The sequence below is a fragment of the Chiloscyllium punctatum genome, chromosome 4, assembly GCF_047496795.1.
Source record: "Chiloscyllium punctatum isolate Juve2018m chromosome 4, sChiPun1.3, whole genome shotgun sequence".
NCBI classification, from domain to species: domain Eukaryota; kingdom Metazoa; phylum Chordata; class Chondrichthyes; order Orectolobiformes; family Hemiscylliidae; genus Chiloscyllium; species Chiloscyllium punctatum.
Genome location: NC_092742.1, coordinates 18,222,612 through 18,236,994, shown reverse-complemented (window position 1 = coordinate 18,236,994; position 14,383 = coordinate 18,222,612). Strand labels below are relative to the sequence as shown.

The 14,383-nt window shown below is 41.4% G+C and overlaps 1 protein-coding gene across 1 annotated transcript in view; it reads right to left on the bottom strand.

Annotated features, from left to right (window-relative positions):
* Positions 1–216: 216 nt before the first annotated feature.
* Positions 217–14,383, bottom strand: part of LOC140476096 (isthmin-2-like) — a 79,082-nt gene continuing 64,915 nt past the window's right edge. The window contains exons 4-6 of the mRNA XM_072568161.1: positions 6,142–6,282; positions 4,611–4,673; positions 217–1,250 (exon numbers count right to left, since the gene is read on the bottom strand). Of these exons, the coding sequence (XP_072424262.1) occupies positions 733–1,250; positions 4,611–4,673; positions 6,142–6,282 (722 nt within the window). The 3' untranslated portion in view covers positions 217–732. The remainder of the gene's footprint in view (positions 1,251–4,610; positions 4,674–6,141; positions 6,283–14,383) is intronic.

Genomic DNA, 14,383 nt, shown 5'->3' with positions numbered 1-14,383 from the left:
AGAGGGTGAGAGAGATAGGGCAACAAAAAACAAAAGCAAGGTAAAAACAATGACTGCAGATGCTGAAAATCAAATACTGGATTAGTGGTGCTGGAAGAGCACAGCAGTTCAGGCAGCATCCAACGAGCAGCGAAATCAACGTTTCGGGCAAAAGCCCTTCATCAGGAATCCTGATGAAGGGCTTTTGCCCGAAACGTTGATTTCGCTGCTCGTTGGATGCTGCCTGAACTGCTGTGCTCTTCCAGCACCACTAATCCAGTAAAAAAAACAAAAGCAGGCGAGGGAGAGAGGGGGCAAGAAGGAGTAAATGAGACAGAGAGAGAAGTTTGAATTTTTGAGGGGCGTACTGAATAAGCCAGAGAATAGGGATGGGGGCATGTGCCTGAACCAATGCGTTTCTCATCAACACTCAGGACCACAGAAGACAGCAGTGACAGGATTTAAAATGCATCTCTTCTTCCTCTTGTGCACAATCATTTGATGGATTGAAACTATCCTCCTCAGGTGAACATGTTGGTGTGTGTGTGTGTGTGTGTGTGTAAGTTAGAGCCATCCTGCTGAAGTTTCTAACCATCTCACTTGGCGTTGCCAAGCAACCGTTGGCGAATGGGAGTCGGAGGTTGGGCTCGCGGCGGAGATCGCCATATTTTAAAAAGTAAACGTCCTTTTTCTCTCTCTCTCTCTCTCTCCATCCTCAACTCTCCGGAGACCCTCTGCTCGCCCTCCTTCTCTTCAATACTCCTTCGCTTCCTTCAGCTGGGCCGCGTAATCGTCTTCCGCCGGGTTCTCGGAGCAGTTGAGGCCGTTGTTGGGCGGCCTCACCGCGTTGTACCGGCTCCAGTCGCCCTTGCACAGTATCCATGGCAACACGTCCACCTTGTAGTGCAGCTCGGGCGAGAACTCCGTGCTGATCAGGTTCGGCGCCCCCGCGCCCTTGCCCCGCGTGATCAGCCGCATCTGGTCGTCATAGCAACAGTGCTGGGCCGCCAGGGTGGTGCTGTCCAGGGAGAGCATGGAGCGGATGCAGAACTTGGAGCTCGGCTTGTAGATGTCGAGGCGCTCCTTGGGCCCGCTCGCGTCCCGCCAACGGAAGAACCTGCCTTTGCCGTCCTCGCGGACGCTGACGACGCTGTACACCGCCTCGGTCGGGTAGGTGCAAGGACAGCTCGGGAGGTCGGCCAGCGCCTTCATGAGGTACTTCTTCAGGAATTCACTCTTGCAGTTCAACCATTTGTCGCAGCTGTCCACTTCTGTGGGATAGGAAAACAAAAAAGTGAGGGCGGCCATAAAGAACGGGTTTGCAATGACATAAACACAGAATGCTGGAGCAGAGGGGAGGCAATGGCAATGAGGGTATCAATGCACTGTTAATCCAGAGGAGAAAGTGAGGACAAGTGATCAGAGTCCAGAGTGTGCATAAGATGAAGGGCTTATGCCCAAAATGTTGATTTCCCTGCTCCTCAGATGTTTTTCCAGCAAAACACTGTTAATCCAGAGACCCTTGAATCTTGCCACTGCAAATGGTAAATTTCAGCTCAAGGAAGAAAAGTCTAGAACTAGGAGTCAAATGATGACCATGAATCAATGGTTTGTTGTTAGGGAAAGTCTATCTAGATCACTAATCTCCTTTAGGGAAGGAAACCACACCCTTACCTGGACTCCAGACCAACAGCAACATGGTTGACTCTCCTCTGGGCAATTTGGGGATGGGCAATAGTCAGCGAATGATTGAAAAACAAACTCAACAGATCTAGCAGCACATGTCAGAGAGCAAGAAACAGAATTAAATATTTTGAGGCAGGCACTCAAGGTCTCAACATTAAATTCAATAACTTCAGAAACGTAATGACTTCTGCATTTTCTCCCCTTTTCCCCTGCAGCTATGTATAAGACGCAGGAGCACAAATTACTCCATTCAGCCCATTGAGATAGCTCTGTCATTCAACCATGGCTGATAAAGTTCTCATCCCCGTAATCCTTGATCCCCAGGATACTCAAGAACCTATCTCAGTCTTAAATATATTTAATGACCTGGCCTCCACAGCCTTCTGTGGCAGTGAATTCTCTAGATTAACCACTCTCTGGTAGAAGTTTCTCCTTATCTCTGTTCTAAAAGGTCTTCTCTTTAAGGCTATGCTGTTGGGTCCTAGTCTCTGCTCCCAATGGAAACATCTTCCTAACATCTACTCTGTCCAGGCATTCACTATTCTGTATGTTTCAGTTAGATTCCCCCCCCCCCCATCCTTTTAATCTCCATCAAGTGTAAACCCAGAGTCCTCAATCATTCCTTATATGTTAAGCTTTTAATTCCAGGGACCATTCTCATGAACCTCCTCTGAACATGCTCCAGGGCTAGTACATCCTTCCTGAGAATATGGTGCCCAAAACTGCACACAGCACTTCAAATGTGGTCTGACCAGAGCCTTATAGACCCTCAGAAGTACATCCCGGCTTTTATATTCAAGTCCTGTCAAAATAATTGCATTTGCCTTCCTCACTGCTGACTTGAGTTTACCTTGAGAGAATCCTGGACTAGAACTCCCAAGTCTCTTTGCACTTCAGACTTCTAAATTTTCTCCACATTTAGAAAGTAGTCCATGTCTCTATTCTTCCTTTCAAAGTGCATGATCTCACACTTTCCCACTTTGTATTCCATCTGCCACTTCTTTGACCACTCTCCTAACCTGTCCAAATCCTTCTGCAATCTCACCGCCTTCTCAACGCAACTTGTAGTGTATGTTTTGTTTACTTTGCACTTGTACTAACTCTCTCCTTTACACACCTTAATTTACACTCTTTTTACTCTTTCGTTTCTTCACTGATAATGACTTCAACTTTTTGCATTGAGTCTCCATACCATCTGCCCTGTTGCTCCTCTTCGGACTCTGTGGAAAGTATTTTTTAAAAAACCCAAGTTCCAACATCTTTCAGTTCTGAAGAAGTCATACCACAGACTTGAAATGTTAACCTTGGTTTTCTCTCTCCACAGATACTGCCAGACGTGCTGAGTGTCTCCAGCTTTTCCTCAATGACATACCAATTTCTATAGATGCACCATATCTGGATCCTATCTGCATCCTATCTGGATGCATTCCAGCTTGGTATGGCAAGACTACAAAACATTACACAGAGTTGTGAATGCAGTCTAGTCCATCATGAAAACCAATCTTCCATCCATTGACTCTGTCTCTACTTATCTGCTTTGGGAAAGCAGCCAAAATAATCAAAGATCCCTCCCACCCATTTACTTTCTTTCACCTTCTTCCATCAGGCAAAAGATATAAAAGTTTGAAAACACATACCAACAGATTCAAGAATAACTTCTTCCCTGCTGTTTTCAGACTTATGAACAGACCTCTCATATTGGAGTTGATCATTCTCTGCAGCTGTAACACTATTCTGTTCTATTACCCTCATGTCCTTATGTAAGGTATGTTTTGTCTGGGTAGTATGCAAAACAATACTTTTCACTGTATCTCAGTACATGGGACAATAATAAATCAAATCAAAGGACGCATACCGACACTGAAAAGTTGAGCAAAATGATCTGCTTCACTGAGGTGCAGGTCCATAACCAAAATTTGCTGAGACAGTGTTTAGCTCTTTCAAATTTCATTTTCATAGACTAAAAGGATCATCCTATAGGTCATATAATCCAAAAACTCCCAGTTTTCCAGAGTTGTACTTCTCTACAAAGAATCCAGTATCACACCTGTTCTTAAGGGTCACTGGACTTGAAATGTTAACTGTGATTTCTCTGCATAGATGCTGTTAGATCTGCTGAGTTTTTCCAGCAATTTCTGTTTTTGTTTCCAGTATCTCACCATTTGTTAATTAAACCAGGAATGGAGATAATGCAAAGTCTAATAGCTATCCTGCCAGGGGTGTCAAGAGATTGACTTCCCATGTCACCAATGAACTTGTGGCTATTATCAACTTCAGTATGTTAGACAGATCAGCCAAGATCTCATTGAATGGTGAAACAAATTTGAGGGACTGAAGGTCCTGTCTCCTATACTGACTCTGCACAATCCTAGATGAGTCAGATGATATATTCTTATATTGAAGGGTGAAGAAGTTGAATCAGTTTCAGTTAGTTAAGGGTTAAATTTTAAGTCATATTGTAAATGTAAATGAGAATGACAGATGTACAAAGGCAGTCCCAAAGTATAGGAGCTGTACTATTAGCAGATAGAACTGGTCTTGGGAAAAATACAGACAATGTCTGTAAAAAATGTGGAAAACAACAGGTAATAGCAGACACCTGAACAGAGAAGTGTGGAGATTGTAATTTGAATGTTGTCATGTTTTCTATAAATATTAGATTTATCTGTACATGAGAGATTTACATTTCACGGTGATAAGACTAGCCGTCCACGTGTATATGTGAAATAAACGATCAGATCTGATTTCCTGAATCCTTTTGTCAATTTTGAACTCATGGCTGTTGATTAAACTTAGCATGTCAGACAGAGCAGCTGAAATGTTATTGAATAGTGGAACAAACTTGAGGGGCTTAATGGTCTGTCTTCTCTACTGATTCTTTTCATATCCCAGGTAAATCAGCTAACATGTTCTCACATTAATGGTTCTTGGTGTAGTATACTTACCTGAGTCAAACAACTCTGTTCCATTTGCTTTTTCAGTTGCTGCATTCAGATCATCTTCCATCCCTTCAGGAAAAAAATACAGCCAGGGTCAGAATGGTGTGGCCCACCAAATGAACACATTAGTACTTTGTACTCAAAACAAGTGGAGTGAATCCAGATTTGAATACAAAATAAAATTCTTAAAATTATTTTTACTGGATTTTATTTTGTTCCGTGGACGAAAAACTATGGACAGGCAACAAAAGCTGGTCAACCTTGATGCACATGAGAGAATAAAATAAGCCCCATACAAATTCCAAGCAGTTTTAATCTAGCATCCTGCATTCTGAATGTCATGCATATTCCTAATCTTTCAGTGTGTTCTGGAGTTAAATGTCCAGATTTAGACTGTGAGTAGTTTATGTCAACAATTTAGTTTGGAGTCACTGAATTTGTGATTGCTGTGTGGCTATTTGCACTCGAGGACTCTCTGCACCAGGTGCATAACAGAGAACTTATACTTATACCTTATACTTGTGATTATCTGCAATGAATGAGGGAAGATCAGGTGCAAAGGAATACAGCCTAAAAGTTGAGTTGAAAATTTGCCAATGGCAAAATGGGAATCTGAATAAATCTGCTCTAAATAGTGGGCTAACATGAGATACGAGGAGTGCAGAGAAAGCAGTGTTGTTGCAAGATCCCAACTGATTCACATTGTCCTTCAAAGAGAATCTAACCAGGTCTGGTCAACATTACAAATACTGTCGATCCTCAGGGATGGATTTTGTTCCCCTTTTGGATTCAGAGGTAGAAGCAGTATATAAAATTCAGTAGTTGAGTGTGTGGTGCTGGAAAAGCACTGTCAATCAGGCATCATCAAAAGAGCAGGAGAGTTGATGTTTCGGGCATAAGCCCTTAATCAGGAATACACTGTTGAAATGTCGATTCTCCTGCTCCTTTGATGTTGCCTGATCTGCTGTGCTTTTCTATCGCCACACTCTTGACTCTGATCTCCAGCATCTGCGGTCCCCACTTTCTCCCTGCAAAATCCAGCAGGCAACATACCTACCCATCATCCTTGTTCCCATGGGAATTTTACCAGCAATAGATAAGACATTAGGGTGGTGATGCCATCAATTGTGGTTCTTAATTGGGCCATTAATGCCCACTTTAAAGCCTCAACTAGCCTATAGGAGATGCCCCCACACAATTACCAGCCCGATAGGTTATACTGCACATGATGAGGGACAAGGCAGGAGTCCCTTGAATGAACACAGGGACCACAACTTCCAGGGGTCTCCCTCACCACAGTTTCTCAATTTTTGGCTGCACCTTTACTGATGAGTTTGGCACCCAGTGGGACCCCCAAACAATACCAACACAATTCACTGCTGAATAATTCCTCATGTTACTTATGTGGTGCCATCATCAGTGGGATTACTGGAGAGATGGTGGTCTCAAATTGACTGGTAGCTCTGGCTCCATCAGATGGCACTTCCTCTTTTTTTAAGTGCTGATTTGGTGCAAGTCTTCACCTCTTAACGCTTACCCGGACACCTTTTCAGATCACAGGTCCGTGACTCTGTTGCAGTGCAGGCATAGCCACAGGACCTGGTGCGTTTCTGGTTCCCAGTGCCGCATGTTACAGTGCAGGGGGACCAAGCACTCCAGTCTTCATTATCTTCATATTCTGCCAAGTAAGAGGAACATTCATCAGATGGACCACAAATGCTTAGTTTCTGCATTCCCACAGGAACTTTATGAGGAGTGAAGTGAAGTTGTTAGAATAATATAGCTTGAAACAGAAGACTAAAAGATTACATATTGGGTCAACATTTGTTAAATTCCTGTTGGGGACCATTAATGTTAAAGAAGTATTAAAACTCAACAATTAACCAATTGAACCATGCCACAAAATTTCATGTTTTTAAAACCAAAACAAACTTTATTGTATATAAAGAGATCTATGTTGTATATAAACAAAGTGAACCAGATGGGTTTTTCCAACAATCAATGGATTCATAATTATCATTAGACTCTTAATTCCAGATTCTTTATTGAATTCAAATTCTATCATCTGCCATGAAAAATCTTTACTGGTAAACCTTTTACAAAAGGTTTCTTTAAAACTGAAGAATGAGAAACAAGTAATTTCCGTATGAGTATAGAACAACACAAAGACTTAACTGCACAAAAGCTCATAAAGGAATCTTTCTTGAATAAAGATCAATGATATATGATATAGCATTAAATGTTAATGGGAAGAACATATACTTAAGATCAACACCCAAAGCAGGAGGGACCTGAGTAAACTAAAAGTAAAACCCTCTCATTGAAATTTCAGTAGTATAACAACCCCACAAATAATACTTTTCAAATATATTTTCTTCCACTGGGAGATGACATCTTAAGTTGCTCGTGGTTTTAAGGTAAATTTTTACTTTAAATGTTTATGGTTAGTCTATGGATAGATATTTTATACTTAGATATAACACCTATTGTTAGATAAACTGAAGCCACCTTAAGAATGTAACTTAAAAGGAGTTTTCAAAATTACATATTAAAGAGCCCAAACCAGCATATCCCATCCTAAAAGATGCAAGACTTAATCTGTTTGTTTAATATATCATTACAACTCCGTGACACTGTAACCCTTTTGCTATAAATTCTGTGTCTTCTGGTCCTGCTCCACAACCACCTGATGAACAGGCAGCGCCTCAAAACCTAGTGCTTCCACATAAACCTGTTTGACTATAACCTGGTGTTGCGTGATTTTTGACTTACTTTGCCCTGGCAGCCTCAGTGTGTGTGTGGCTGTCCTGTAAAAACAAATCACTTGAACAGCAAGTTAAAGAAGTGTCCCTAAGTTTAGTCAAAAATGCTCATTTGTCCCACCAATAATTGTGCACATTTTCAACAGAAACAAGAGGCTAGGACAGCCAAATCATGCCAGATGTCAATGCAGAAACACAGTACATAGGATGAAATGGTACTAGTATTGAATCAGTATGGAGGGACAAGCAAGACTTCATTATAGGTCACTAATTGCAAATCTCTAAACTTACTCAACAAGCTGACCCAGAATGAAACTTCAGTTCTGCTAGATCAGCAAACTCAGGGAACACAGGCACCTAAGTGCACACATTTGTAGACATACATGTATACATACTTGTGCATGTATTGTATTTTTATATTTCACATAAATCATTTCAAGGTTGTCAAAACTCAATGTTTTGAACACCTTCCAGTTAATCTATTTAAATGGTGGTATTGACTATTTCCCACTCCTCTGTAGGTTAACCTCAGATAGGAGACACTCTATTGGGATCTTAGCTATTTCCTAGGGATGTAAACTGTTAAGATCAATGAGATCTGATTGCTTACCCATGTTTCTGTCTGATAGCTATAGGGTCCATGACAGGTTAATGCTTATCGAAATCCTGGCACAACACATACAGATGTCTTAGAAAGTCATAGAGACATACAGCATGGAAACAGACTCTTCGGTCCAACTCGTCCATGCTGACCAGATATCCTAAATTAATCTTGTCTCAATTGCCAGCACTTGGCCCATGTTCCTCCAAACCCTTCCTATTCATATACCCATCCAGATGCCTTTTAAATGTTGTTACTGTACTAGCCTCACCACTTCCTCTGGCAGCTCATCCCATATACAGATCTGTTTGTGAAAAAGTTGCCTTTTTAAAATTTTTCCCCTGTTACCCTAAACCTATGCCTTCTAGTTCCGGACTCCCACACCCCAGGGAAAAGACCTTGTCTATTTACCCTACCTATGCACCTCATGATTTTATAGGTCTCTGAAGCTCCAGGGAAAGCAGCCTCAGTCTATTCAGCCTCTCCCTATAGCTGAAACCTTCCAACCCAAGCAACATCCTTGTAAATATTTTCTGAACTCTTTCAAATTTCACAACATCCTTCCTAGAGAAGGGAGTCCAAAATTGCACACAATATTTCAAAACTGACCTAACCAATGTCCTGTACAGCTGCAACATAACCTCCCATCTCCGATATTCAATGCACTGACCAATAAAGAAAAGCATACCTTCGCTATCCTATCTACCCACAATTCCACTTTCAAGGAACTATGAACCTGCACTCCAAGATCTCTTTGTTCAGGAACACTCCCCAGGACCTTACCATTAAGCGTATAAGTCCTGCTCTGAAATGGAACACATAACTATCTAAATTAAACTTTGTATACCGCTGCTTGGTCCATTGGCCCATCTGATCAAGACCCCATTGTACTCTGAGTTAACCTACTTCGTTGTCCATTGCACCTCCAATTTTGGTGTCATCTGCAAACTTACTAACCGTACCTCCTATGTTTTATCCAAATCATTTATACAAGTGACGAAAAGCAGTGGACCCAGCACCGATCCTTGTGGCACACAACTGGTCATAGACCTCCAGTTTAAAAAACAACCTTTGTCCACCACCCTCTGTCTTCTACCTTCAAGCCAGTTCTGTATCGAAATGGCTAGTTCTCCCTGTATTCCATATAATCCAACCTTCCTAACCAGTCTACCATGAGGGACCTTGTCGAATGCCTTACTGAAGTCCATATAGATCACATCCACTGGTCTTCCCTCATCAATCCTCTTCTTCAAAAATCTCAATCAAGTTAATGAGACATGATTTCCCACACACGAAACCATGCTGGCTATCCCTAATCAGTCCTTGTCTCTTCGAATACATGCAAGTCCTGTCCCTCAAGATTCCCTCCAAAAGCTTGCACACCACCGATGTCAGCTCACCGGTCTATAGTTCCCTGGTTTTTCCTTGCCACCTTTCTTAAATAGTGCACCATGTTAGTCAACCTCCAGTCTTCTGGCACCTCAGTGTGACTATCGATGTTCCAAATATCTCAGCAAGGGGCCCAGCAATCACTTCCCTAGTTTTCCACAGACTTCTACTGTTGCTTTATTACAGATTGAAAACAGGTCTCATAATGCTTCCGGCCTACATTTAAATTTTTCTTTCATGGGCTGCAAGTTGCTGTTCCAGAACTTGCTTGTCCTATTGCAATGCTGCCAGTTTTGTTCCAGATTAGCCACTGACTGATCTTGCTCCTCAAATTCTTCAAATGTTACAAACATATGACGTAGGATCAGAAATGGTACATTCAGCCCCTTGAGGCCCCTCTTGTCATTCACTAAGACCATGGCTGATCTAATTGTACCTCAATACCATATTCCTGCTTATCCCTAAAAGCCTCTTAAGAAGAATCTATTTACCTTTGCCTTAGGAATATTCAGAGACTCTGCTTCCACCACCTTTTCAGGAGAAGAGTTCCAAAGACGATCAGAGAAGATAAAATCACCTCATCTCTATTTTAAATGGGTGATTAGATTAGATTACCTACAGCTTGGAAACAGGCCCTTCGGCCCAACAAGTCCACACCGACCCGCCAAAGCGCAACCCACCCAGACCCATTCCCCTACATTTACCCCTGCACCTAACACTACGGGCAATTTAGCGTGGCCAATTCACCTGACCTGCACATTTTTGGACTGTGGGAGGAAACCGGAACACACAGAGGAAACCCACGCAGACACAGGGAGAATGTGCAAACTCCACACGGTCAGTCGACTGAGGCAGGAATTGAACCCGGGTCTCTGACGCTGTGAGGCGTCGTGCCACCGTGCCGCCCACAAAATGATCCAAGTGTTAAAACAGTAACCCCTTATTTCTAGATTCTCCTAGAACAGGAAACATTCTTTCCACATTTACACTATCAAGATACACCCTCAGGATCTTGTATGTTTCAATCGAGTCACCTCTTACTCTAAACTCCAGAGGAAATGAGCCTAGCCTGATCAACCTTTTCTCATAAGACATCTCCCCCAGCCTCCATGTTATGTTAGTCTAGTAAAACCCATCTGAACTGCTTTCAATACATTTACTTTCTACCAAGTGACCAATACTGTACCTAGTGCTCCAGATGCAGTGTCACTTTTTTATTCATTCACAGATGATGGCATTGCTGGCTGAGCCACCATTTATTGCCCACTCTAATTGTTAAGAGTTAACCACATTCCTGAGGGGTCACGGGTAGGCCAGACCAGGTAAGGATGGCAGTTTCCTTCCCTAAAAGACAGTAGTGAACCAGATGTGATTTTCCAACAATAAGTAATGAGTCATGGTCAGCATTAGACCTTTACTGAATTCAAATTCTCCCACCTGCCATGTCAGGATTTGAACCAGGGTCACTGGGACATTACCTAGGTCTCTGGATTATCAGTCTCAACAATAATACCACTAGCCTATTGCCTCACCTTGGACTATTATCCTATATAATTGAATCACATCCTCCCTACATTTGTATTCAATTCTCCTCACAATAAATGATAGCGTTTGATTAGTTTTCCTAATTACTTGCAGTAACTATGAATGAACCTTTTTATTAATGCACAAGGACACTCAGATCTCTCTACCTCAGAGCCCTGTTTAAATAATTTCACTATTTAAATAAAGTGATTTTCCTGCTAAAATGGACAATTTCCCATTTTTCCACATTATGATCCATTTGCCACATCTTATCCTACTCACTTAGCCTATCTTTTTCTAGAACAAAATAGAGAACTACAGATGCAGGAGATCTGAAACAAAGAACAGAAATTGCTGGCGAAATGCAGTAGTTCTGGCTGCCTCTGTGGGGAGAAAGCAAAGTTAATTGTTCTGATGAAGAGTTGCCAGACTCATAATGCTAACTCTATTTTCTCCCCACAGATGCTGTTTGACATGCTGAGTTTTTCCAGCAATTTCTGATTTTTTTACTTTCCTACTTTCCTTTGTGATATTGCCAAATTTGGCCGTCCATACCTTCATCAAAGTAATTGTAAAAATTGAGTTACTAAGGCTAGCATACAGGTTAGCAAACTATTGAGCAGACTGAATGACTTACTCCTGTTCTTATGTTTGTATTGTAAACAGCACTGAACCCTGTGATACACCAATGATTACATCTTGCCAACCTGAAAAATCCACAATTTCCTGTTGAGCATCCAATCTTCTCTTTCTGCCGATTTGCTACCATCCCCACCATAAATTTTTATTTTCCACAATAACCTTTGATACCTTCTGGAAATCTAAGTACAATATATTCAGTGGTTTTAAGTTATCTACAGCATTTTACTTAGAATCATAGAGATGTACAGCACAGAAACCAGCCCTCAGGTCAAACTCGTTTATGGCGACCAGATATACTAAGTTAATCTACTCCCATTTGCCAGAACTTGGCCCATATCCCTCTAAACCTCTCCTGTTCATATACACATCCAGCTACCTTTTAAATGTTGTAATTATACCAGCCTCCACCACTTCATCTGGCAGAATCAAGAGATCACAATAAAACATATAATCAAAAAAGAACCCACTCTACTCTACTGTAGAGTACACTTAAGCTACACTTAAAAACTATGCATTTAGCTGCTCCCATGTTGTGAGCTGTTCCACACAGGTTCCTCCAACGTCAGCTGTGAATGTCACTGTTTGTTAATTTTTCTTTGATCCATTATGATGTCCAAAATACTTGAACTCAAACAGCAAAGGCAGTAGCTATGCAGATTCACTGCAGGTTTCTTTCTCATTTGATTCACTCACCATGTGGTCTCTGCTTTGTCTCTCTTCCTCCTTTTTAAAGTGCCATTGCTTTGATTTTTTTTCTTCCCCAAAGCTTATAAAACAGTAATTACTGCTCATAGAATTCAAGGAAAAAAAGCTCCAACACCTAAAATACCTCAAAAAAGGAGCAGCTCTTATAGCCACATTTTTTCCCATTCTCCATCTTGTATTACTCAGAATCCTTTGATTCCCCTAAATAAACCTCTGACAGATTGGTTAAGCATGATTTCCCTTTCACAAAACCATGTTGACTCTGCCTGTTTATCTTGAACATATCTCAGTACCCTGCTATAACATCTTTCACAATTGTTTCAGACATTTTACCTGTGACAAATGTCTTACTCATTGGAACATATTTATTCTGTGTATTCTGAAATATCCTCTTAAATGTCTGTCACTGCATCTTCATTAACTTATCCTTCAACCTAGTTTGCCAATCCACTTTGGCTTTCATGCTCCCATAATTGTCCTTATATAAATTTAACAAAAGTAGATTCAGATCTATTTCTTCTCTCCCTGAAATAGAATGTAAGATTCAGTCATATAATAGTTGCATCTACCTTTTGCTATGAGATAATTCATTCTTGTCACACAGTACCAGGTTTGTGGCTGTTTAAAGACTTCAATGTCTTTTACTCATTATCCCCATAATTCTTTACACCATAGCTAATAGCATGCCTGCTCTTTGGTCAGCTTCAGACTTGGATGTTTGAACATTTTGTTGTCAAAATCTACCCTGAAAACATTCAATGAATTCTTCTTTTAGGCTATTTCATACGTATGACTTTTCCAGGCTATATGTAGATTAAAATATCCCATGATTATTCCTATTCCTTTCTGACAAGCTCCCATTATTTCTTCCATTGTGTCTATCTTACCAAGTGATTACTGTTAGGAGACCTGTGCAACTCTCCCGCAAATGACTTCTTACCTTTATCATTTCTTATCTTTACTCATTTTCACATCCTGGTTTCCTGAACTTTGGTCAATCCTCTCTACTGTGTCAACGCCACGATTAACAAACAGAACCACACTTCCACCTTTCCCTAGCTTGATTTGATTTGATTTGTTATGGTCACGTATACCTAAAGACAGTGAAAAGCTTTGTTTGCAAACAGTACAGGCAGATCAAAGTAAACAAGCACATAACAGATCATAGGGTGAGGCATACAAATTATACTACAGACGAGGCGCACGAAGCAAGATCAGAATTAACAAGATCAACATTATTGTAAGTTAGACTATTCATCAGTCTAACAATGGCAGGGAAGAAGCTGTTCTTGAGTCTGTTAATGCATGTATTTAAGCCTTTGTATCTTCTGCCTGACAGAAGAGGTTGTAGGAGAGCATCACTGGGGTGGGAGAGGTCTTTCATGATGTTGGCAACCTTTCCATGGCCACAACAAGTGCAAATGGAGTCCATGCTTAAAAATGTGTTGCTTCTCCTTTGATGCTGCCTGACCTGCTGCGCTTTTCCAGCAACACATTTTTAAGCTCTGATCCCCACATCTGCAGTCCTTACTTCCTTCCAAATGGAGTCCATGAATGGTAGGTTGGCTTCCATGATGGTCTAGGCTGTGAATTCAACCTTTTGTAGTTTCTTACTGGGCAGAGCAGTTGCCGTACCAGGCCACTACGCACCTGGATAGTATACCTTCTATGGTGTATCTGTAAAAGTTGGTGAGGGTCCTTATGGACATGTTGAATTTCCTAAACTGCATGAGGAAGAAGAGGCATTATTTTGCCTGCTTGACCATCACTTCTACATGGGATGTCCAGGACAGGTTGTCACTTATTGCCATTCCTAGGAGTTTGACGCTGTCAACTCTCTCAATCTCTGCTCCATTGATGTATAGAACATAGAACATTATAGCGCAGTACAGGCCCTTCGGCCCGTGATGCTGCGCTGGCCCCTGATGCTGCGCCGACCTGTGAAATTAATCTGATGCCCATCTAACCTACACCGTTCCATTATTATCCATATGTCTGTCCAATGCCCATTTAAATGTCCTTAATGTTGACATGTCTACTACTGTTGCAAGCAGGCTGTTCCACACCCTACTACTCTCTGAGTAAAGAAACTACCACTGATATCTGTCTGAAATCTATCACCCCTCAATTTAAAGCTATGTCCCCTTGTGTTAGCT